Source organism: Rousettus aegyptiacus, unplaced genomic scaffold, assembly GCF_014176215.1.
Source record: "Rousettus aegyptiacus isolate mRouAeg1 unplaced genomic scaffold, mRouAeg1.p scaffold_m13_p_11, whole genome shotgun sequence".
NCBI lineage: Eukaryota > Metazoa > Chordata > Mammalia > Chiroptera > Pteropodidae > Rousettus > Rousettus aegyptiacus.
The window spans coordinates 2,524,834-2,551,116 of NW_023416286.1; the positions used below are offsets into that span (position 1 = coordinate 2,524,834).

The 26,283-nt window shown below is 48.6% G+C and overlaps 1 protein-coding gene and 1 long non-coding RNA gene across 8 annotated transcripts; one reads left to right on the forward strand and one right to left on the reverse strand.

Annotated features, from left to right (window-relative positions):
* Positions 1-125: 125 nt before the first annotated feature.
* LOC107514320 lies at positions 126-11,945 on the reverse strand. Of its 7 annotated transcripts, none has more exons than XR_001597746.2 (5): positions 11,680-11,942; positions 9,632-10,040; positions 9,208-9,440; positions 6,724-7,058; positions 126-1,453 (listed from the first exon to the last, which is right to left on the reverse strand). It is a non-coding gene; the product is annotated as an uncharacterized LOC107514320 (long non-coding RNA). The 7 variants fall into 7 exon arrangements; XR_004953286.1 differs by lacking the exon at positions 126-1,453 and adding an exon at positions 5,082-6,160 and having other exon boundaries at positions 11,643-11,945; XR_001597748.2 differs by lacking the exon at positions 126-1,453 and adding an exon at positions 5,082-5,673.
* On the forward strand, positions 11,946-26,283 carry LOC107514319 (proteasome maturation protein). The gene is made up of 6 exons (XM_016151893.2): positions 11,946-12,117; positions 14,490-14,587; positions 16,276-16,336; positions 19,373-19,474; positions 22,295-22,388; positions 25,779-26,283. Exons 1-6 carry the CDS (start codon positions 12,115-12,117, stop codon positions 25,844-25,846), a joined length of 426 nt encoding a protein of 141 aa, XP_016007379.2. The 5' UTR covers positions 11,946-12,114; the 3' UTR covers positions 25,847-26,283.

Below are 26,283 nucleotides of genomic sequence, written 5' to 3' on the forward strand. Positions count from 1 at the left end.
AGAAAAGAAATTGGCTCCTTACCGCACCCGGTGTGTGTGTGTGTGTGTGTGTGTGTGTGTACAACTATAGTTACATTAGGGACACAAATATAAAAGGTCAATCTTTGAAAGGTTCTGAGGCAAAATATGGATACATTTGGTTTATTAAATTTAAGAATGTTTATCAAAAACCTATAGTTTAGCTAAAAATCAATAAAAAGACAAACTACTAGACAAACGAGCAGAAGATACAAACAGCCATTTCACAGGAGAGGACACGTGGCTTGGCAATAATGTGACAATATGTTCGATTTCAATAGTAGGTGTGAAGATGAACATTAAAACTACAATGAGATATACTTCTGTACCCAACAGATGGAGAACAATATAAAAATCAATGAAGACATTGGCAATGGGAAGGCTGCAGGTTGGAGCGCGAATGGCTCCAATTGGTTTGGTTAACATTTGTTTATTCTCTAGAAGCTGTGAAAATGCTGCACAAGGCGGCAATTCCAGTCTTGGCAGAGAAAGTCCTGCACCAGCAGTTGTACAAAAATATTTTATTAGCAAAAACTGGAAGCAATCCAATGAACCTAGCAGAATGGGTTTTTTAAAAATGATGCTGTGTTTATACAATGGATTATTATACAACGGCAAAACTGGAGCGACGGCAAATCAACGTGGATAAATTGCAGAAACACCGTTGAGTAAATAGTGCAGGTTATGGATGAATACACCTTACAGTTTTGTTTTTATGAAGATTAAAAACAGGCAAAACTAAATAATACCTATTGAAGTTACAGAGACATTGAGTACAACTACACATAAAAGCGAGGGAATAATTTAAAATTATTTTTCATACATCGGAGCCAGACAGTTCGATGTTTTAAAAATTATTCCAAACCATAGGAAAAAACCGAAAGCTACGCATTTAATTTTATAAAACCAGCAAAATCTTAATCTGAATATCCAATTTTCAAAAACAGTATAATTGAAGAAAATACAGAATGACCTCAATTATGATTATTAGTGCAAAAATTCTGAATACAATTTTAGGAAATAGAGTATTTTAGAATAATAAAAGATTATGACAACTGAGTAGGGTTATTCTAAGAACATGGGCTAGTTCGATTACAAAAAAAAATCTGTCACTATGATTCATTACACCAGCAAATTGATGGAGAAAAATAATGGTTATGGAAATGGCTGATGAAAAGGCATTTGTGAAGGTGAGCAGCCGTTCCAAATAAAACGGTGCATAAAAGCCGATTAGAAGAGGCATCAGTGTGGCTGATCTTACAAACAGCCCCCAAGCCCAGCAGCTTCACACGAACGACTTCGCATCCCATCGTAACCGGACGTGGGTCAGTGGAGGATTACAGCTCTCCTGCAGTCATCCCGAGAGCCAGGCTCTTTCCACTGGCACCTCTGCCACCGTCTGGGACCTCAGAATTCTCCAGCAAGTCCTCTGCATCTGACGGGCGGGTGGAGAAGGGCAGTCGGCATAGAGAATCTTGCCAGAGGCTGTTAGGAAGTGTATGGTAAACCATTCCCATCCACATTCTTCTGACCAAAATGCAGTTAGATCGGGCTTACTGAATCATGGATGGGACTGGAAATATAGTTTTGTCATAAGGGCAGACGGGAAAAGGTGAGTATCTGGCATTCTCTGCCGCAGAAACTACCAACCTAAAACATTACAGACTTTCCCAAAAAGCTGATAGCAAACATTATACTGAAGAGTGAAACTCCGTAGATGCTCCCACTGAAATTTAAAAAAACACAGGGCTACCCATTGTCATCATTATTTATTCAACATTATTTCGGAGGATGTAGCGAGTGCAGTAAGATAAAAAAATAAGAATAATATAAATTTAGGAAAGAAGAGATAAATTATCTTTTTGCTGATAATAGAATTACATATTTAGAAACTCCAAGATCTGCTTTACAGAGAAACCCACCAGAATTAATAAGATAAATGTAGTGAGAGAAACATAACACACGGAAGCACACGTATGTATACACACATACAGATGTGCGTGTGAGGTGTGCACGCTGTATTCCGCAGAAGCTCTCTTAATCCACTTCTAAGTGACTCTTGGATTTATATGCGCTCTCAGGCTCACCTGGAAAGCCTAGACTTCTGCCTGCACCAGGATAAAGGCCTTACCTTGTAAAGTAACTGCACATTCTACCTTCAGCAGTTCGGCTGTATGCTCACTGAGATCCAGTGCTTGCCCATTTTTACGACATTTTTATGACAGGTGTACTATTATTTGAACCTAGTAATTTGAAGATTACCTAATCCAATAAACGATAATGTGAAAAGAATGGGTTGTTTTTATGAAAACTAACTTATCTGTTTTAGAAAGAGTCAGTAAAACTACAAGATTCAGTGAAAATCTTTAGAAAGATTCACCCGAAATGCTGTGGGTTTGGGCGCGATCATTACAAAAGATGAGGGGGGAGTTATAAGATTCTGCATTTATATTTTCCTACAAGTATTTTTAAGTTCTTGATGGTACAGAGATCCAAACCAGAAGTCGCGTAGGATGCATTACCAATGTGACTTATGCAAGAAAGGTATCATGGCACTCCAAATCAGTGGACCCACATGAAAGAAGACGACTTTATCCTACATAACAACATGAATAAATATATACATACACACATTTTTTGTTAAAATATTTTAAATACATGTGTTGCGTTCATCAGGGCAGGCCGGGCTATGCTGCAGTAAACAAAACAAAGCAAAAAAAGCCACCTTAAATCTCCTCGACTTAAAGCCACGAAGACTCTGCATCTGGGTGGCCACCACGGCTACCGTCTCTACTTGATGGCCTGGCGTTCTAGCTGCTTTGGTCTTTTGGCGTACTGATGCTTACTCCCATAATCACCACGGCTGGAGGATGCCGTGCGGAATCATCCTCCCACTGCACCGATTTGGAGTGAAGCATGTCACGCCCACTCGCATTTTCATTGGCCAGGATTACTCACGTGGCTCTGTCTAATTTTAAGAGACAAAGCAGTACCATCTTCTTGCATACTTGGAAGTGGAGAGGAACTGGATACCGTTAACCAGTGATAAGTGTCTATCTTACATGTACCGTTTTCTAGGATCTCTCAATCTGGCCAACTTAAAAACAAAACACTCTGAAAGACCGTATCGCCCATCAAGATGTTTGCCGCCCTTCATGTTGGAACATGACTCATGTCCACCCCAGTGACGCCAGGCTTGGCACTGTGACTTGAAGGGCACGCGTCACCATGGGAACGCAAGCATCCACGACACTTCAGTGCCCGTTATGGGCACGTGTCTTGCTTCGGCCTATAAAGTGGGAGGGTGGCGGAGGGGGAACGTGGGGCGATTCCCTGCAGAAGCTGGACGAGCCGGATGCTGTCCCTTGCTCCCTTCCCTCCACCACGAGGCTGCCATGTGTCCGAGTGCGGTCACGTTGGTAGCCTGGGTGCCGGTGTGAGGAGGGTGTGAAACGGAGCCGCCACCGGCCCCTAACGGACACGGAGCATGAGCAGGAGACGACGTGTTGTTGGAAAGCACTGAGAATTTTACGTCGCTACTACAGCCTAACTCGCCCCGAGCTGACTAATACGCACACCGTGCTTACTGCATCGGGAAGAATGCTTACAGGGATAGCGCCTAGGAATATACAGAGAAATGTATCTTCCACTTCTGATAGTGATAAAAGTATACAAAAATATATATAGTATACAGAACACTTAAGGCTAAATTCGATAAGACAGGTTTAAGGCACCTGAAGAAAACTAAAGTGTTATTGAAGGGTATAAAGTGTGTCGATTCGCCCAAAATCAATGTGTAAAATTAATGCAATTCCAATCATGATCCCAGTGATTTCTTTTTAATTTGATAAAAGCACTTTAGCGTTCATGTGGGATAACAGAATTTACCCACAATGTTGCTGCCAAGAGAAAATGAGCTGAAATGTGTAAAGTGCTGAGGACAGTATTTGGCATATATACGCCCAATAAATGTTAGTTTGTTATTTGGAAAAAATGATTAGATCACTCTAATGGAGAGTCTCAAAATGCATCTTAGTGTAAACAGGATTTTAAGATAGCCATCTAAAGGAAAATAAAATTAGACTCCTATCTTAATCCGTATTCAAAAATAAATTCCAGATGAACAGTAGATTAGATGACGTGGAAAATCAAGTCAACAATTTGGAAGATAGGATAGCAGGGAAAAAAAAAAAACAATCAGAACAGAATCCAACGAAATGAGGACAGTTCCAGGGGCCCCTGGGACAACGTCAAATGTACCAACAGTCACATCACGGGGGCACCAGGAAGAGAGGAGACCAGGGAATTGAGAACAAATCTGAAGAAATTACATTTCCTAACCTGGTGAAGGAAACAGACATGCAAGCCCAGGAAGTGCAGAGTCGCAAAGAAGATGAGCCCAAAAAGGCCCACGTCAAGACACACCGTCATTAAAATGCCAAAAGGTAAAGACAAAGAGAGAAACTTAAAAGCAACAAGAGGAAGGCAGTTAGTTACCTACATGGGAGCTCCCAGAAGACTACAGCTGATTTCTCAACAGAAACTTTGCAGGCCAGAGGGACTGGCATGAAATATTCAAAATGATGAAAATCAAGTGCCTACAACCGAGAGTACTCTACCCAGCAAGGCTGTCTTTTAGAATTGAAGGACAGATAAAGAGCTTCCCAGACAAGAAAAAGCTGGAGGAGTTAGTTCATCACCACTGAGCTAGAATTACAATAAATGTTAAAGGGACTTCTTTAAGAAAAAGAAGAAAAAAAGATCAAAAATAATAAAATGGCAATAACTACATGTCTGTCAATAATTACTTTGAACATAAATGGATTAAATGCTCTAATCAAAAGACACTGGGCGGCTAAATAGATAAGAAAACGTGCCCTTACACATGCTGCCTACGAGAGATCCTTACACATGCTGCCTACGAGAGATTCGGTTCAGATCAAAGGACACTCATAGACTGAACATAAGTGGATGGAGAAAGGTATTTTGTGAAAATGAAAAAACAACAACAAAAAAAAGGCTGGGAGAGCAAATCTTACACCAGACGAAATAGACTTTAAAACAAAGTCTACAACGAGACAAAGTAAGACCCAGTATTCCACTGTGGGTATTTATCTAAAGAAAGACACTCGAAACACTAATTCGGAAAGACACACGTGCACCCAGACGCTCATTACATCATTACTTACAAGAGCCACGATCTGAGTCCATCGATAGACGAAGGGATAAAGGAGAAATGGTACATGCTCGAAATGGAACATGACTTAACTGTAAAAAAAGAATAAAATTTTGCCATTTGCAACATCTTATGCTGAGTGCAGTGAGTCAGACACAGAAAGACAAATACCGTATGATTTCGCGTGTATGTGGAATCCGAGAATCAAGCGAACGAACAAAACAGAAATAGACCCAGAGATACAGAGAACGTGTCGATGGCTGCCAGGCGGGAGGGGGCGGAGGGCGCTGGGTGGAAAGGGGGAAGGCGGCAAGAAGGCAAGGCGCTCGTCTTGTGGCTCAGGTGCACATTGGTAGCTGCGGGCTCGTCGTGGGGATGTAAAGTACAGCGCAGGGAATACGGCCAGTAACATCGTGGGAACCGTGCGTGGTGTCAGCCGGGCAGTAGGTTCGTCGGGGTGTCATCACTACGCTGTACGCCTGGAATCACCATAATGTTGTATGTCAAGCGTAACTGAAAGGTGAGAAATTATTTTAAAGAGGAAGGGCACTCCCACGTTCCTCGCGAAGGGCGATGACTGCAAAGGACACGGGCAGCTGGGAAGAGACGGGGAACGGGAGTCGCGTGTGAGCACGAGGACGCAGCGAGGTGCCACGGGCGCCGTGAGACCGTTCGGCGCGTCCGTGCACGCCCCTGGGCGGCGCCGCGGGGCAGGCCGGCCGGTCAGTCAGGGAATGCTTCCCGGAGGTGGTGATGCTGCCCCCGAGATGGTGGAAAGAGAGGGAAGCGGGAATGGAAGCGCGGGGCGTTGAGACCGATGACATTTTCCCAGAATCCCACGTAACGTGATACGACCAGAGCAAAGGCCCGGAGGACGAGGTCGAGGTTGGCGGGGAGATCACGTGGGCCTGTTTGCCATTCGGGGGTCTGGAAGCATCCCAGCAGGGCAGCTGCCAGGGGCTGTGTCTGTGTGTGAAAGAGAGAGAGAGAGAGAGAGAGAGAGAGAGAGAGAGAGAGAGAGAGAGAGAGAGAGAGAGAGAGAGAGAGGCGGCGGGGGGCAGGGGGGGGGGGCTCCAGGAGGGCAGTGACAGATTTGCATTTTAAGGGACATTTTTGGTGGCAATGCGAAAGGCAGTCCGGAATGAGGCAAGGCGCTCATCTTGTGGCTCAGGTGTCAGGTGATAAATTCCATGAACCGCGATACCCTCTCTCTCAGTCAGGTGACTTCGCAGAAGCATTTTAGAAATGACACTTTTCTCCCTCGCCCATGTAAAGACGCTTAACCGGAATGATAAACGACCGGGGTCTTTTCCTCCCCTCTAAACTCTGTTGCGTAATCTTAGTCACACACTCTAATTTAATAAAAGGAACGAGGCCGAATGCCTTTGGCATCGATCCCAGACACTAAAACAGCGAGCAAACAACGAAACGTGGGACGTCGCATCTGTCCACGAATCCAATTGTGTGGCTGGGGTTACGGAGCATTTTGAGAGTTATGACTCCCCTGGCCACGTGTCAAAAGGACATACCTTTGAAAATTATTCAGAACAGCCACGCGGCCTCCGCCATGCTGACGGGAATGAACCGTCCTGAGCGCAGAGCCTACGTGTAAGTCGCCATTCTCGAAGAAGTGAAGGACGTTTTCTGAGGCTTCGGAATGACATCTTTTATTGCAGAATATCATGGTCACGAGAAAAGCCAGCGGGCAAGTGCTCAGCTCCGAAAATGGAATCAATCTCTCTCTTTTTTTTTTTAAAGATCAACAGAGATATTGTCACAGGGAAGAATGTCCGCGGTGATCCCCTTCTCTAGTCTCTTTGCCTTTTGGTGTTTTCTAATTGTCTCCGATGAGCGTGCATTGTTTCTAGAAGGAAAAACGAAAAAGGCAATCGAACGACTGTCCAATCAGATGACTTAGGCCGTCTTTTTCAGCTTTTAGATTTTTAGCCAGCTTTCTGATTCCGACTGAAATGAATGTAAACTGCTTCTGAAGTGACCAAATGTGCTTTGAATAAAGGCAAATTTCCTCTGTCTTCAGACAGTAAATTTTTCAGTTTCCAGAAATATAAATACTTCCCCTTTCACCTGCTCACGCCAGCCGAGGGGAATGTTGCCATGTGCATCTGAAAATGGCAAGGACACAGGTGTGTCGCACTGGGCTGTAGGACGTTTCCGGCAGATACACCTTCTGAATTAAATTTTTCTTCCATTTAAAATTCATTGCATGCAACCTACAAATTGTATCTTCCCAAAGCAAATGGATAAAGACTCTTAAAGCTGAAAAGATCAACCACTGTTTAAAAAAAACGGACCTGAAACGGGGTGAGGGGAGCAGAGAAACGGGGTGCGAACCTCTGCTGTGTCTGATGCAAGGCAGACGTAAAGCCCAACGCCTGGATGGAGAGAGTCCATTAGTACCCGCTCTCGAAACCCAGCTTTTCAAAATCAGAGGACACTCTTCTAAAAGCTATGTGAAGTCATAGTCAGCAAAGAATTTCAGAAGAAATATGAAACACTCATCTCTTGGGGTTAGAGAAAAGGGTCTGTCAAATAAAATGGATGTAAAGTACTTCTCTATCTCGAGGCACTTATGAAGGACTTGCGAAGAAAGATGTGTAAATATGATTTATCTTAAATTAAGACCGCGGAAACTTTCCCAGCCTTACAAGAATTTAGATCACTTGGAGAAGAGTTGGACGTACTGTTTACAATTCATATATGCTTTCGGGTCCCCTGAAACCTAGTCACTTTCCTACAAGTTGAGACTGGCATTGCCCCCGGCATGAGCTCCCTTCCCAATCTCGTAGGCGAGCACAAGTTTGGAAAATTATGCCGCTGTACAGAAGAAGATGCTTTACCAACTTTTTACGCCACTTCTTTTGACAATGGGGCACTCATGCTCCTCCGACCCTAACCTCTGAGCGGGTCCATCACCACTGACCCTGGTCACCAGTCCCTCTCCAAATCCTTCCATTCTGCTTTCGAAGGTCAAAAGAATCCATCTGGCTGAGCAGTGTCCTCAGAGACTGGGAGGAAAAAAAAACTTAGCAGGCCTGGCCAGCATTTGTAGCTGGTAGGGGGAGGGGGAAGGCTGGGCACGTCTCACACACACACACACACACACACACACACACACACACACACACACAGAGGGGCTCTTGATGTTAGTGGGCGTCAGAATGGTAGACTGGGGTAGGATGTCAGTTTGTGTTGGGTCCAGCCATGGGGGTGGGTCATTAGAACCAGACAAGGAATTAGGGCCTTGGCTTACAAGCTGAGCTTTAAGGGTGGGGTCTGGGCCCAGGAGCGTGCTTCTGGAAACTTCTCCAACTAAGTTATCATGGAGCACCCATATCCACTCCAGCCTGTTTCCCAACCATAGTAGTCAGTCTTGCCCCTTAGACACGACCTTCCTTTCATTCCTTCCTCCCGACATTTTCCATTGGATGAACACGCACGTGTTGAACTAGCAACGTTTAAGGCACAGCCCAGGGACTGCAGGAGCTCGAGGCGGAGGAAACAGACAGGCGTGGATTTAGGTCAACGCGACCGAGGGTAAAGGTCAAGGCCAAGTGTGGATCGGGGGCGCAGAGGACAGGACCTTGGCTTCTCCACCCCACGCTCAGCTCTGCTGGTGCAACCGGCCCGGCCTCTGCGCCGGCTGCAACCCTGTCCTTCCTGCACAAACCCTGCCACCACGTCCCGGAACACGCGACCACACTTCCCAGTATTCTTTGCTTTGCCGCAAATTCTCCTTCCACAGCCCTGGCCCGTAGCTTTCTCGTAAGTGACATCATCCAGTGGTGTCTACTCTGCCACCTGCCCTACCTCATGGGGCAAGAACGCGCCAGCACGGCCTCTCGCCTCCCCGTGCCTGCTCGGTTATTACCACCCAACCGCCTCTTCCTTGCAATGCACGCAGCGGCTTTACACCGCCCTTCGTCCACTCTCCGAGGGATGAGGATTCAACCAAAGCCACGGGGATTTTCCAGCTCGGCATGCCGCTGACCTACCTGAGTGCTGCCTGGCTGTGGCCGTTCACCTGCTTCACACCTGTTGCCTTCCCAGCCTGCACGTGAGATGTGCGCTTCTTCCGAGCTCAACTATGTGCATTCAACAGATATTTGTGTCAGAGATTTAAGAGTCAAGGAAGGCGACAAAAAAGTCAAGTGCGAGATGGTGCTTGTTCTCCAACAATGCACATGACAGACTGTTTCTTACTGGACTACCTGGAACGGTGTGAGATCTAAGGACAGAGATGTTACGATGAGCATAATATTCTGTTCCCAATTGTATCACATAAACCTGAAGCAAACATGAAACCATTTGAGTATCGAACCTAACTTTTAAAACTCTGTTAGCGTACCCAACACTGCCTCGTATTAGTTAACACTGTAACAACCCCTTTTAAAAGAATACAAATATAGGTGTGTGTACCGCTCCAGACTTTGATCCTGGCTGCGCTAAAATCGCCTTCACATAGGTCCCCAAAGGCCTATTTTCGAGGCTTCACGATCTTTCTGAAGCTACTTGAAAACTATGTTCCAACCTTTCTTTTGAACTGCCTTTCAACCTCTCGTCAGGTTCAACCCACTGGGGTCCTGGGAGAACCTGGACTTCGTGTTCCTTCTGCCTGTTTCTTTTTCGTCTCCACGGGGGCTCCATTTCCGGCTGCTTCTTGAACTCCGGAACTTCTCAGGCTCGTCCCTCCTTTTCACTGCTTCTCAAGGTCTTTCTGACATTCGCTCCCTTCATTTACACCTTTACATCTCTCGCTTGGACTCATGCAACATTCTACGTGGTCTCCCAGCTCCGAGGTTCTCCCGATGCCAGCGTATCCTTCAGGCTGCAACCAGAGTAATTTTTTTAAAGGTCAAGTGTTTTTTTTTTTTTTTTGGTGAAAAGACCTCTATTATCTCCCGTTTCCTACAAGAAAAAGCCCTAAAGCTCAGCACACCACACAGGGCCCTTCATCTTGGCCCTAAACCGATCCCTCGGCCTCGACGCCTCTCGCTCCATCTGCTAACTCAGAACTACAGATGAATGGAAATTTTTTGTTGTTTGGATTGCAACATACGCTCTTGCAAATCTCTGCCTTTCCACGTTTCCTCTTCCTCAAATGCCATTTTCCCCCCTATTCCCAACCACTTCCTGACCCGGCTCCTTTCTCTATTAAGCATTTAAATGTTTGTTTATACATCTATTCCCCTGGGAAAATAAAAGCATCTCAAGGATAGGGAAATGCCTTTCTTGTCAGTCGCTTCAGATTCCAGTACCCAGTAAATGCTCAACAGATATTTAATGACTGAATTGTGAGCAATCAACAAACATTGAAATGAATTAAAAAAAAAAAAGAAGTTGCAGTTTGAAATTTTCTCCTTAGATGGACTTGAGCGAAAGGCGAAAGATGCAAATAACACACTCAAGCTCAAACCTCGAGGTAAAACACGAATATCCTGAGGGACTGGAAGACACGGGACAGAGCAGATGCTTAAAACCTGGACGATCCCAGAGCTTCGAGGCCGTCCCTCCGTGGCGGTGGATGTGCGAAGACCTCATTCTCTCCCTCCTTCCAGTCCTTGAATGGCTTTTTAGAGATGAAGCCTCACCCTTCATTTGGCGCCTGCTTAACAAATGTGCCCTGTCCCCTTGCGGCCTCGTCCCACCCTACTCTCCAGCTCACTCCGAACTTTGGCCGCCCAGGTACCTTTTCCACCTGCTTTTTGCACAAGCAGACCTGCCAGTAATATCCTTCCATATAGTTCGCGCTTACCCTTTGGCTATGGGCCGGAGGACTCCTTCCTGAAGTCCCCATTACATGGTGACAGAGCATGAGTCCATCTTACCACATATTTGGGAGGCAGCAGAGTACACTATCATCACAACGGCTTATGGGTCCTTGGGCACATCTACGGAACCTTTTACAGCTTGCTTTCCTCACCTCTCAAATTGAGGTAATAGTAGTACCTACTTCACAGATTATTGAAAGGACTAAGGAGCGAGATAGTTCAAGGTCAAGCACTGAGAACTGTGTTGCTACATAGTGAGAGATGACTAAGTTGGTAATTGGCATACTTAATTGGTTGTCCCCCTCCAACCCCCCACGGCCCTCTGCTCCACTGGCCCGGGAACCACTTCAGCCTGCCTGGTTCCCGTGTTTTCTCAGCCTCAGCACAGGGTCCTGCACACAGGCCTTCCATGTGTGATCTAAAACTAAAACACAAATACCAGGGCAAAAGCCCCGCGTTCCTCTGGTGCCTCGGTGGCTGGCGGCCTGCAGGCGACTCACTCCTCCCGCCTGCGCCTCGGATATCCTTACGGAAAACACACGATCTACCCAGAAGAGCTGTAGTATTCTTTTTTTAATTAGTATTTTTTTTCTTTAGGCGAGGCAACCCTTGGTTGACCTCACAGATTGCAAGGACCTTGTCAGTTTATAATCCCTTACCCTTATTTTTTATTTTTAGTTTTTACTCATATAGCACCTGGTCTTCCGAGGTGGTCTCCCATCCAAGGGCTAACCAGGCCCGACCCTGCTTAGCCTCGGAGATCAGCCGGAATCAGGCTCGTTCAGAAGAGGCCGCAGCGTTAAAGGGGTCGCTGCGTCGCCCAGCACGCAGGCAGCTGTTTACTGTCACAGAGCCGAGGTGGCGTCCTCCCCGCCTGCGGGCACATCTCGTCCCCACCGCCCGCTCCCGGCCCACGCCCTGGCTGCGCCCTTGGCCCCCGGTCCCCCGGGACCGCGGGCGTGGGAGCCCCGGCCCCGCGCGGCTCCCTCGCGGCGCCCCGCGCCCTGCTTCCTTCCTCGCCCGGACGGACGCACTTCCGGCGGATGTGGGGGGCAGCCCCGGAAACGGAAGCGAGCTGCGGGCCGGCTGACGGTAACGGGGCTGACAGGCTGTCGGCAGAGCGAGTTGAAGATGGTGAGTGACCCCTCGGGCGACCCGAGGTCCCGGCGCGCTGGGGACCGGGGCCCGGCGGGACCCGGCGGCCGCCTCGCAGCGCGTCCCTGGCGGCGGCGGGAGGGCGAGGCCGCCCGGGCGCCGCCATCTGCCGAGTCACGGGGTCGGGGCCGCGGCCGGCGCCCGGGCGGCCTCCGGGCAGGGCCCGCGGGCCGCGCCTCGGTTCCGTCCTCCTCCCCCTGGTGGCGTCGCGTGTCCTCGCGGCGCGCGTCCTGCCCGCCCCGCGCCCCGCCGACCCCGGCCCCCTCCGCGTCGTGGGCGCGGCGCCGGGGGCCGAATCGAAAGCGAACTTTCCGCGGCGGGGCGCCCCGACTGCCCTTCCCCGCGGAGGGGAGCGCCTTCGCGAGCCCAGGGCCCCCAAAGCCCTCACCCCGCCCCGACCCTCGGCTCTGACTCCATGACGACCCCGCAAACGTTCCCGGGAGCTTAGCTTGTGCGTCCCCGACGTCGGAGGGGGAGAACATCAGGCCGACAGCGGCTGCTCCCCGTTTGTCCTCCTTCGCCTTCCCCCTCTTCCTCTTTTTAAACGTCAGTATCGTGAGTTTTGGTAAAGATTCGGAATCACCGTTGCCCCTGCCTCGGATACCGGTCCTGCTGCTGGGCCGTCCAAATCCGAACGGCTTCTGTTGGTAAAGGCTGGTCATCGTCAAGAGGTTTAATAAACGCTCAGGGGAAACCAGTGATCATTAATTTTGCATAGGATTGTTTTCCTCTAGAAACAGCAAACTCTGATCCTGACCTTTTACCGAAAAAGACTGGGAAGGTGGTTACAAGGAGGACCCAGAGATCAGAATTCCCTGTTTCGTTTTTTTTTTTTTTTTTTTTTGGCACTTCAAATAAAGCAGTCTGGACGGAGGAGAATGTTCCTGCAGGAAAGTGACAGGAAATACGTTTGGAAAGCTACCTTAAGACATGAGTAAACAGGGCCGGAGAGGTTGCGTGCCTTGATCCCAGTCACATAGGATCGCCACAGCCCACCCCAGCGTCCACATCCTCTTCCAGCTTGCCCAGGATTCCTGCGTGGGGAAGTTGAGACCAGTTGTGCAAGTTCTTGAGTTCCAAGCTAAGGACCTTGGATTTTATTCTTTAGACAGGACACTGATGAATCAGTGAAAGTTTTTAAACATCATTGGTGAGGGAGATGGTGTGTTTTAGGGAAACCTTCATACGCAGGACTGGAAAATGGGAGAGTAGGGGCAGTAAGACCCCGTAAAGGGCCGTGAAGGTGATCCAGCTTGAGAGCCTAGACTAGCGTGGTAGAGTTTACAAACCCAGGAAAAAGAATCTGAGCAAATAAAATAGGCAAATGAATTAGGAAATCAACAGAAAAAGCCAAATTCCTCGGAATAGTGTCTCCTGGAACAGTGCAAGACCGGTACCAAACTACCTGTAGCTGTTTCGCGTTTTTCTGCAGAATTGCAGGTGTATTGAACTTGAACAAATGATTTAAAGGCAGCATCTGGTGTTTAACCTGTTGTAACATCTTTCACATTTTATTTTGCTCATTTACTCTCTTCTCTAGGCTAAGACCTGGAAGGTAGACCTATATCTTCGGCATCTAGCAGAGTACTAGGTCCCTAATAAATATTTGGTGATTAAATGTTTTATAGTATACATGCACAGGATGACTGTTCACCAGTGCCAAATGCACTGAGTCTTTGGGTTTTTGTTTTGTTTTGTTTGACGCTATCCCGATTAGATGCATCTATTTTCCACAGGTAGTAAGTACCCTCTTATAGAAACCACTTTCTGAAATTCCCTTTTTTCCTTAGCCTCTGCGACCAGTCTATCTGAGCTATTCTGTCAGTTCTTAATCCCTTTTCCCTGAACTCCTTCCTTGTCCTGAAGGAATATATTCCTCAAGACTCTGTCCTCAACTTTTTTATTCTGTACTAATCCTCGCAGCCTGAGGGAGGGTGAATGAGAGTGAATGTGATCCGTAGGCCTTGGGGCTTTCCACCAGGTTCAGAAGAAAACCCAGTTCCATCGCACGTTTAAGCCTTTTCATTTAAAGCCTTTACTTCTTCCTCGCTTTCTTGATGCTTTAAAGGTATTTTGTGCCTTTACCCATATTCTTTTTTCCTGGGAATGCTTTTCAGTCTGACAGCATTCAGGGGTAACTGAGGACTCCTTCCAACCCAGACGTGATATTATCCACCGTCCCTGTCTGTCCCTGTAGCATGGTGCGGGGCTCCTTGTGGCTGTGTGGACTGGGCTCCTTGAGGGCAGAGACCTTTCCTCTGTAGCTCTTAAACCACGTCTGGTACGCAGCTGTTCGGTGTGGGCCTTTTGAAATTGTTTGTATTTACTAGTGTTCTTTGTTTGTGTCGCAGAACACCAGAGGACTTGGATCCCAGCTGAAGGACAGCATTCCAGTTACTGAGCTTTCAGCAAGCGGACCTTTCGAAAGTCATGACCTTCTTCGAAAAGGGTATATGGGGGAGTCGTGCCCTTGACTTTGTTATAATGAAATGATCCTGGGAGTTATTTTTCACAATATTCTCGAAGTGTTTTACTAGGCCATAAGTATATATTTAATTGTGGAGCTAGCGAGTCACACACCTTAGACTGGGGGAGGTGAGGAGCGAAGCTAAGATGTTTTCTATTGCAGGAGAAGCGTCTTGTCAGTAGTAGGTTCCCAGGATAGGACATCTTCCTAGGGGACCTTACTCAGTGGCGCGACTCGGTGGCGTTCTTCACTTTGCAATTGATGACTTGGGGAGCCCTTATCTCCTTATTAACTGTTGGAGTCCTCCGCTTTTGGGGGGAGGCGGCGCTATAACCTTGCAGTTGAGAGCATGGACCCTGGGCTTGGGCTGCCTGGGTTTTCACCCCGGCTTCGCTGTTTACGAGGTGTATGCCTTTGGCAGGTTATGTAACCACTGTCATTGTCCTCATCTGAGAAATAGGGCTGTTAATAGCACAGATCTTATTTTGAGGAGTACATGAGTGAATACACGAAAACTGCTCAGTACCTGGCGTCAGTAAGTGTTAGCGGCCAGCATCCGCCTTCTCTGGGCTCGGCACAGTTTCCCCCGCCCCCCCCCCCCCCCCCCCCCGTTTCTTTCATGTTTCCGTCTCAGCTTCTGACACTGGTTCTTTGTCTCGGCAGGTGGCTTCGCTGCTTAATCAGTCAAGGATAAAGCTCCCCCCATACCGCCCCCCCCCCCACACACATACACACCAGGCCCGTGAACACTCTGTGTTTTGAACTTTGGAATTTTATATCTAATTTTAAGGTGTTTAGTTCTTAACTGTAAGAGACTGTCATTTAATGGTACCTGGGGACAAGCATAATGCCTCGTTATTGTCTTTGCATTTTGTAGTGAAAGGTGCAGCCTTTGGAATTGGAGATATAATTTTATTTATAGTATAATCAAATTCATAAGCTAGCTAGCAGCCAAGTCCCGATGATTCATTATTTATATTTTTTGCAATGAAATGTTCCTTTTTCTCCTCAGTTAGATTGTAGTAGCCCTTCTACTTCTAAGACAATGTTATGTACAAAGACAATATTCAATTAACTATTATTGCTTGATTTCCAAGGTTCCTCTCAACTCTCAAATCCTGTTTTGGACAATAAGATAGTCATCTTTATGTATCTAGTGTAATAAAGACCAGTGGCCTGGTTCTAGCTGTGTGTCACCTACTAGTACTTTGAACATAGTAGGTGTTCAGTAGATGTCATATTGTTCAGCACGCGTTAATTAGAGATGCATTAAATGTTGACTACGCATTGTACCCGAGCAGAGAAGGCGTAGATATTTTATATAGTACAAAAATATGTCATCAGAGTAACAGTAATAAACATACTTTATTTATTTCTCTCCCCAATGAATTGAAGTTTTGACCATCAGTATCTATAATAGACCCATTTTAAAACAAATAGATGCATTTCAGAGCAATTAGCGTTCTATAAATTTGACTTTTTTTCCCTTTTAGTTATATGAATTTTAATACTATATCCCTTTCCCGTCGTCACCATCACAGTCAAGATGCGAAAGTTTTATCATCCCCAAAAGCCTCCTTCAGGCCAGTGCATAATAGTTACACCCTTGATAGATGTGACTGAGCTTTAAGCATTGAATGATACATAATCTCCCTTTTAAATGTTTTCAGTTTTTCCTGTGTGAAAAATGAACTTTTGCCCAGTCATCCTCTTGAATTATCAGAAAAAAATGTAAGTATGTTACCACGGTTTTTCTTTTTGTCTTTTGGTAGAAAACTACTTTCAATGATACTTCCGTGCTTCCATTTATTAAGGTAGTCGTGGTGTCACGTGAGGAACGTGAGGGCTTATTTCCCGTGTCCCGGGGGAGTAGGCTGTGAGTTGTCGTCACGCTGCTTCACCGCAGTCCCCTTTCCGCAGTTCTCTGTCTTTTTCATGGGCCTCTCCATCCTTCTCATAATAACTTTCTCATTTTAGGCGCCTGTTTTCATTTACATTTCCCTCATGCTATTTTTGCCGCTAGCCTCCAAGTCTGTATCTCTAGCCCTGACCTTTCTCACACCCTGCATCTCCGAGTCACTGAGGGACAGGTCCACTGGCTGGGCACAGTAGGGACACTGAGGAATATGACGTAATCCCCATCCTCACGGAGCTGAAAATTTAATGGGAGGACAGGCAGCGGACGGGGGCCTCCGAAGACACTAGAGGGGGCCAAGGACGGGGCAGCCACCTGTGCGTAGGGGTGCGGGAGGCTTCGTGGAGGGGGGACATCGGAACGGCTTTAGACCGGTATGCACGAGGTTAAGCAGACGATAGATGAGGAACGCTCACTCCCAAGGAGCGTGTGGCCCGTACGGGTGTTCTGTGGACAGGTTAAGGGGTTTTTAAATGCACCTTCGGAGCAGGAAAGAGATGCTACTTGGAAAAGATGGCGCAGTGCTACCCAGTTAGCAGAAAGCTGACATATTCCTTTTTCTTTTTCCTTCCTTCCTCTTTAGCAAGGGGAATGATCTTTCTCCGAGAAAGAGTAGAACAAGTAATGTAATCAATTGAGGTTCAAATAAGATGAAGAAATAAAAGGTTCTTAGTTGTGTCAAGTGCGTTCTGGTTTCGTGCTCGGAAGTTGACTCAAAAAGGTTCAAGTGCTTCTCAAAGACGAAGTTCACTGTAGAAAGCGTGGGAATTAGGTTTATGGAAGAAAAAGCTGGTGAGGACACGTCATTTCGATGAATAACAACCGCATCCCAGATGACAAGATAGCGCAAAGACTAGGCCAGAGTTATAAAAAAAAAAAGGAACAGGTGAACGCGAAGTTCTGCGTTTGGGTTCAAAAGATGAGGTGCACACATTTGGAGGGGGCAAACTTGGCTTGCTACACGAGACGGGGTGATTTTAATTGCCCGCGGTCGGTAAACTGTCGGTGAGTACGTTAGCCCCCGGACAGGACAGTTCACGCGGGCCTGACCTCATCAGTAGGGTCGGGCTCAGCTCGGGGAGTGGGGGGCGGAGGGTCGTGCCACGCTTTCCTAAGCGTTAATCGGGCCACCGAATCTGGACTATTTCAGTTCTGAGCAGTCCATGTTAAGAGAAACTGACAGATCTGAGCTAAGGCCAAAACGGTGATGAGTCTAAAAGTTTGATGTCCTTCGAGGCTCCGCTTACTCCACTGCCCCTGTGTTGTCTTAAGCACTTCACCAGCTAGTGGCAGCGTCTCTTACTGCGTGTCGTAAGTCCTTCAGCATGGCGGTTGAAGTGACCTCCGTAGGTTTACGATCTTGATGCCGTCCGTACTTATTAAGTAGGTGAACGTGGGCAAGCGGCTTTCTCTCCGAGTCTCAGTTCCCGCACCTGTAGATGGAGTCGCACGTAGTTCAGCCGATGGCGTGCACTGGCTGGAGCAGTTCTCCACTACCGGGGACCGCAGTGGCAATAGTGGGGAAGGTGACCCTTGTCATCTATACCAGAGGTCCTCTGCTAAGGGCGATGCCCCCCAGGGGTCATTGGGCAATGTCTGGTTGTCATAAGTGGTTTCAGGGGAAGGCTCTTAGGTACTGGTATCTATTGGGTAGAGCCCAGGGATGCTGCAGAACGTCCTTCAATACACAGGACCATCCCATCACCGCAACAAAGACCTGTCTGGTGTGAGAAGCCAGTCGTGCCCAAGGGTGAAAAGCTCTGATTTATATGTAACGTCTTCCCAGCTAGGTTATGTGACACGCGCACTATCATATAACACATACAGGATACATAAAGTAGTATAACATGTACAGATTATGTAACACACGTATTATTAACATACAGGCTATAATAACACTGTAATACTGTATAACAGGTTATATTACACATGCAGTATCATGTAACATAGGCTATATAATGTGCAAGATATAATACAGATCATATAACACGTATCATGTAACAGGTTATATAACATCATGTTAACATACAGGTTACATAACATGTAATATATACCACGTACAGGTAATATAACATATGTAGCATCATGTACCACATACAGGTTACATAAGATAGGTAGTCTACCTCCAGAGTAGACTATTGCTTCCATTTTGTGGTTCATCTCCACGGAGTTGAACTGATTTATTTTGCCTGAAATACATTTAATTATGGAAAGTTTTTAGAAGTAATATCACTGCTTAATTAAAGTGTAATTTCAGAAAACATTGCTTATTAGTTCCCAATACAAATTGGATAGACTTTGTTCAGCTTTGTGGGTCCCCCCGACCAGAACCTGTTATCCCCCAAAGTGGAGTTTAAACATTTTAAAATTAGCACGGTGGTATATGGATCTGGTTATTTCTTTAGGAAATCCTTAGAAATATAAAGTTTCGTACTTAAAAGTTTACTGCTAGTTTTTGTCACTGTGTGTACCTGTTCCTGGGTCTCGGATAGTTTATACCTTTTCCTGGGACCACCAGTCTGGCAGTAATTTCTAATCAAAGGCACTGAGATGTGATTGTGCTTTGTGAATATACTTTTACTATGTAGAAAACGTTCCTTAATTTATTAGTTTTGTAAATCCAAATTTTAGGTGATAGTTTTACACTGGCATGAAGTGTTACCTTCATGCTGCATGAAATACAGGCGTACGTATCCAAGAATTCATTGGAGAAATCCATAAAAGTACTTTGTTCTTACTTTAGCTACATACATTCAGGTTTTTCACCTAAGTGTTTCATGTGTCTCGATTCTAACTGTTTTGAACACGAATGTTGAGTGTAGCGTTTAAAGTTACATCGTCGTCCGTTGCAGTTCCAGCTGAACCAAGATCAAATGAACTTTTCCACCCTGAGGAACATCCAGGGTCTGTTCGCCCCACTGAAACTGCAGATGGAGTTCAAGGCCGTGCAGCAGGTGAGTGGGCACCGGCCCGTGCGCGGCCCAGGTGCGCGTCGCCGTCGTTGGAACGCCTCGTCTGTCGCACGACAGCTGGACAAGCCTTCCCTTCTCCCCTACCACCTGTGCTGCTTCCCCCTCTTTAGGATGTGACCCCGATTCCTACTTTATAGAGAAAAACAAAAACAAACGTTTTTCAGTGGGAAACTTCAAATTACGGGCTCAGTGTCTGAAAATGTGCCGCCCCCAATCTCGTGGTTCTCCCTTGAATGTAGCGGGCAGTTTGTGTAGCGCCGAGTGTCCCGGTGCTCAGGAGTCGTACGTGAAGACCGTCCCACCTGTGTTCTGGGTTGCGTCGCGCCGCAGCACTCGGGGCCTGCCCCTCTCACGTCTCCTTTCCCGGGCCCGCGTCCGCGGCCTCCCCCTCCTCGCTGGGCCTCGGCGCAGCCTCTACGCGTACTCCAGCCTCTGGCTTTTAAAACAAACCGCGCCAGCCCCCAGCCCCGGGCCGGCAGCTCCCCCTCACCGTGTGCTTTTGCACGGCGAGCCTCTGAACACTGCCTGCGTTCACCGCGTGGACCCTTAGCCTCCTGTCCACTCGGCCCGCCGCCTTCGGCCTCCCGTCATGACGGCGAAGCTGCTGCTGCTGACGCGGGCCTTCTCACGCCCGCATTCCCCCGTGTTCCTGCGGTGTGGGACACGAGCGGCGCCCGCTTTCATCCCTCGAGTTTCAGGACACACGCTTTCCTGATGTCCTCGCTCGCAGGTGGCTGGGTTCCTTTTGTTTTTTTCCTGTTCCCTGAAATACCGGTTAGTTCTTCTAGCCTTAGTTAGCACTTGTGTGTTAACGACACCCAAGTGTGACTCCTCACAGCTGTAAAACTACAGGCTTCACAGAGTAGCTCACGGTTCTCACATACCCCGGCCCTGTATGACCAGGGTGCTTCCTGAGGCCTTGGTCATCTCGCCCAGCACCTCACCGGTACCCCTGCCCCCCGGCATCCGGTCGGTCACCTCTTCGACTGCACTGGTCGTGACCCCTGCTGCCCCCAGTCCACTGTCCATGCTGTGGCCAGAACCGGCCCTGTAAAACCCAGATCGATAAGTTGCTCCCCTCACTTGGCCGTCGGAGCGAAGCCCCCACCCTCAGCGCGGCCCTGCCCACGAAGTGCCCGCTCGCTCTGCACCTCGCTCTGCACGTGCGACGTCGCCTGCTCCGCTGTCTGCAGTGTCCTGACTCACTTCGTTCTCCCATCTCTTGGCTTTTGTCTGTGGTCGTCCTCCTGCCATGACTCTTTCTCTCACTTGGCCAAAGTTGTGTCGCAGTCACCTGGATGTGAGTCTCGGCTCCACCACCTTAAGAACTGGCATAAGCAGAGACCTTTCTGAGGCTCCGATGGTCCTTGGACGCGGAGTGGGGTTAGCCGCAGGGCAGCGTGGGGCTGTTAGGTCATTGAAGGGTGAGGGAAATACGCGTGTTCTTGCCCAGTCCTGAGCTTCCCGTTTCTGCTCTGACTGCTCAGAGCCCAGCTGCGTGCTGCTCCTGTTTTAAGCCTAAACTTTTAATCCCATTTAATCCAAAAGTCGTTGCCCAGAATTCTGGCCCTTCTTTCCCATCCCTAAGCCTTTCTTGCGTGTCAGGGTGTGTGACCAGCCTCTGCTGCGCCTCCTGCGCCTCCGACCGGACCCGCCTCGTCCTCACCGCCTGGTTCAGGTCTTCCTCTTCCTCCTCTATCCTTCCCACTTTTTCCTTCCTCTTCCCCCCACCCCCGCCCCAGTTTTGACAATCTAGAGAAATTTTCCCATGCTGTATGTAGGCCATGAGTAATTAAGGCGTTTTTAGTCTGCGTGGGGGGGGGGAGTCTCAGCCGCCCCCGTAGACGCTGAAGTCACGACTGCTTTAAACTACAAGGCCCGTCAGCCCCTGTGTCCTCCTTTGCTGGTCTCCTGGAACTCTCCAGAATTGTCCACATCGATTCAGTCGTAACTGCCATACACCTAACAGAGAACAGAAAAATTAAAAATTTCATTGCGTTACGTTAAAATGTACTGAGTGCCGACTTCGTGCCAGTGACTAGGCAGACTGTGCGCACGCGTCACCCCGCACCGCACCGCGGGTTTGAGGGCCGTGTGATCCCCCTTCACAGACAGGGAAGCAGAAGGGGAGCAGGCCAGGCGGCCTGTGTAAAGCCGTGGGATGGGTCAGAAGTAGAGTCAGAATTCGAACCCAGATCTCTCGGAACCCTGCGCATGCGTTCTGCGTTATGCATCGGCGCCAGGCCGCCGTGTGTATGTTTAATGCTGTAAAAAAGTGCGTGACGTGAGCCCAGTACGGCATCGTGGTTTCCAGAGGCTCGCCAGTGGGCGTAATCTTCACTTCCGTTTCGAGGGTCATGACTCGCCTCTCTACTGGGAGCGACACAGAAGGACATGCACAGCGAGGCGGTCGGCTGCTGCGCAGGGCGGCGCTCCCGGACTCGGGGTCCCCCCAGGGCGTGCTCAGCCGCGTTCCTTGGAACCAGGTTTCCGCGTGTCCTCATGTGGCGCGTGCTCGGGTTTTCCCGACCAAGCGAAGCCCCCGACTATGGGCAAACCCGATAGGACAGTTAAGTGTTCATAAAAGTACAGTTTCAGTGTCTTTTACAAGTTTTGAGGAATTCTTTAAAACTTGGTTTGGTTCTAAGATGTGAACAGTTCCCCACCCCCCTACACACACACTAGTTAAATTAATATTTAGTTTTGTGGATCTTACAGATAATGAAGAATGTGAAATTAGATTATACATTTTTTTTCCTTTTAGTTTTTTCTAATCTTGCCCTTTCAATACTTTTCCCGAAGGTTCAGCGTCTTCCATTTCTCCCAAGCTCAAACCTCTCCCTGGACATTTTGAGGGGTAATGATGAGACTATTGGATTTGAAGATATTCTTAATGGTAAGTGTCATTCAGCACCTTTTCCTGGAACCCCAGTAACCTACAAGGTGGCGGCAGCAGACAAAACTCAGCATCCTCATCCTCATGTGGTGACTGCTGTTTGGGTTCGCTGGGATATGACTAGCTTTTTAAAGACCAGAAAAAATAAAAGTTCTCTTTAAAGAACAGCCCCACCTCCTAATAATTTTTGTGCTTCTATAGGTGGTGAGTAGGAAAACAGAATCTGTCATCCTTAACAAAATTCCTTGAATAATTGTATCACGTACGCGGTACGTGACTTTTAAGTAAGAACAGTACGTGCATCCTCTATAAATAATAATGGCATCCTTTGTTTTTTCTGGTTCTAAGGAACATAAACAAATACCATTCTGCCCAGTATTGCCTCTGCTCACTACGCCTCAGCCATTCAGAGAAACAAAACCCAACAGGATTAAGTTATGTTATATTTGCTCAGCCGCCAGTGTCTAGTGAGGAAATGTTGGCCACAGCCAAAGCCCAGCGAGCCCGCTCTTCGGGAATTTTCCCCAAGGGGCTGTTCTAATGCAGGAAAACCTGGCGTTCCTGAGCTTTGACACTGAACTTGGAGCTCGTTTAAAGTCAGTATGATGAGGCTTCAAATCCAAATAGTCTTCGTTATAAAAATGGATTCATTTGAAAATCAGTTTCTGTGATTCTGTAGAAAGAAGGGGGTTCCTGAGCATTTCTTCAGTTAGTCAGTCAGTCAGTCAGTCAGTCAGTCGTTAGGTGTCGGGCTCCGGGCTAGGCAGTGAAGAAACAGACATCTGTGCTTTCTGACAGAGGAGGTAAACTGGTAAAACACAAACGATTATAAATTGCGATAAAGTCTTGGAATGAACAAGGTAAGGATATGGTTTGCTGCTGGGCGGGAGAGGCAGGCACCTCTGGGAACACGGCACACAGGTTGATTCCTGATGGATGTGTGGGTCGACCTGGAGTGGAAGACTATTTCAGGCAGGAGGAGGAAGAACTCTGAAGGGTCCAAGGCCTTATCCTGCTCACGAGCTCACAGGTCAGCCTGCCGTGGTTTCCCGGACTCTGGCAGAAGACGGGTTAATTACTGAAGCAGGAGCATTCGCCAGAGTGTCAGCTTTTCTCTCGGTTCCCTGGGCCCCGTTGTCACAGGGCAGCGAGAGGAGTGTCAGGTGACATGTGCACACAGGACGGATTTGTCACGGGCCCAGCAGCTGAGTCGGCGTGACACACAGTCAGCGCGCAGCCTGCCCGTTCCCCCGGGGAACACCGCGTCGGGCCGCGGAGGCCGGTCCCCTTAGAAAGGGCCTCGGGGACAGTCGGAGCGAAGGCAGGCAGCGCCCCTGCTCCGAACACGCGCAGAGTCGTGAGAGGCCTGTGCAGAACCGTCTCCCGACACGCGCGTGTGCTCAGGCCCCTGCGGCTTCAGTGTTGGGAGTGAGGTGGACAGCGGGCCAAGCTGGGGGTGAGGGGCGGGAGGAGCCGGAGCTCTGCGGGGGTCACCGGAATGGGGCGGGGAGCCGCTGAACGGTGTCAGGCAGCTAGGTGATATGATTTCACGTTCGAGTGGATCGCTCTCGTGGGCGTCTTTTTACAGTCATTGGCTGCATCTCCCTGAGGTAGGTGGATGTGACTTAGAGCCCAACGAGGTGCTCGTTGGCAGGCCGGGACCCCCGCACGGCACTTTGGGTAACGTCCCCTTGTGGGAACTGTGCACGTGTGGGCGGTTTGCGGCTTCACCTCGGGGCCTTGCCTCCCTTAGCTGTCCCTCTGCTTAGAGTGTTTCCCCACGTCATTTGTCAGAGCCTAGTTCAGATGTCCCTCCTTCGGAGAGGCCTCGTGACGACCCAGGCCGGAGTAGCCACAGTCGCTCTGTCGCCGCATAGCACTGACCCGGCATTTCTCCCATTGCTTACTTGTGTCCCCCAGGTTAACTACAGACCTCGCGAGCACCCGCCCGCCCTCGTGGCCCGGTGCCTCGTGAGCGCTCGCTCCATAGTGAGTGTCGAAAGCTCTCGCTCGTCACCCTCCTCATCACCTGTGACCCACGCGATGAGAGTCTGTGTATTTCTCCAGTTTGCGTTCTGTCAGGGTTGGGAGGTGACCAGGGTTTGCTCGCCCGCTGGGAAGTGCTTGGCCCAGGACAGTCTGTACACTTCCCAAGGGGGTGGGGCGCGTGGGGAGGGGGACAGCGAAGGCAGGAAGGACCCCCCCTTCCTCAACGCCGGAAGGGGACTTCCCTTCACTCCGCTCCCTCACCTGCCCGGGGCCGACAGCGAGCTCCTGACAGCAGGTGGCCCCGCAGGCCAGCGCCTTGCTGCGTCTTCCGGTGCGAGTGATTTATCTAATAAGTACGCACTTTAAAAGGAAGTGTTGTTACCTGAATGAATACAATATATTCTTTGTGTGAAAATTTAAAATATTAAAGCCGGAACTCAGGTCCTACATGGTGACCGCCAGGCCCACCCATTTCTGCCCCTCAGTCCCTGGCTACCTGCTGTCAGCGCGTGTCCCCCGACTTTACTGTGCCCCACGCAGACACGCAGTCAGCACGTGGTCGGCGTTGCCCAGCACGTGTGTGTGGACCACGGCTGCTGTCACACTGCGTCTCGTGTATGACGCGTCCCTGGCTTGTCGGCAGACGCCTCCGGTTGCCTCACTGACGCGGACCGGGGCTGCCGCAGACGCCTTCGCCTGCTTCTGCTCAGGTGCAGGCGTGTCTTTCCACCTGAGATTTTGGGTGTCTGTGTGAACGGTCGTAGCAGTGTCACTTGTCGCCAAGGCCACACCGTCATGTGACAGGTGTCGAGAGTGTAGATTGCTGAGGGTGCAACACGAGCATCTCCAGCCTCCTCACAGGCGCAGTGAGGAAGCCTCCCAACCGCTCATGTAGTCATGACGATCAGTATTCTAATGGGAACGGTTAGTTATTTTTACAAACGGATTATACGGTTTAGTTCATTGGGTTTGGTTTCTACTCCTACGTCGAAGAAGGGGCAGAAACGAAGGAAGGCCTTATTCGCCCTTAGAGGCTTCCTGTCGGTCTTCATTTAAAAGCTCTTTCAGGTTATCACCGCAGTTAAATTTGTCATCTGACTCATAAAAATAAGAGAGTGAGGACCGTTAAGGTTTTCTCGCTCTGGAGTTCTGATTTATGTGTGTGCGTGTGCAGGAGAGCGCAGGGCGAGAGACCGTGTAGATTGACCTTGCCTCCTCTCGTCATTAGAGATTGTTCCAGAGTCCCCCGGGAAGCCAGTCAGGCCCCTCGCCCCCGCAGCCATCGTTCCTGTCTTCTGTCACTTCAGGCTAGTTTTGCCTGTCCTGGCCATTCGTGTGAGTGCAGCCATTACATTTCTCTTTGTGAGAGTCTCTAACGTGTCTGTTTTTGTTTGTTTCCAGACCCGTCACAAAGCGAGCTGATGGGAGAGCCACACTTGATGGTGGAGTATAAACTCGGGTTACTGTAGTGCAGTGGCTGTCATGGAAACGCAGGGGGCCGCGACACGTTTCTGGTCATCGTCTTCCTGTCCCTTCATGTACATGACATTAAAAGTCCTGGCGCCTGAGGCTCGTTGGCTGCATAGCATCTGATCATTTGGAATTCTTCGGATCTTTGGTTTCTGGCCATGTGACAGTTTGAAAGCACTGGAGATGATTTTAAATCTCCTGATTTATTTTAAAACGATAGCCTTCCAAGTCTTTAGAAAATTGTTGCTAATAAATACCCTAAAACTGTCTTCAGGTTCCCAGTCAGCCAATTTTCTAGGCGTTCCATAAATTTAATTTTGAATAATCATCCGTATGTAAGTGTGCAGTCTTCACAATAGTATTTTTCAGAGTAAACATCTGTAATTAATTTCACTGATGGCACTCCAAATGAAGTACCTTGTTTCATGATAGTCCA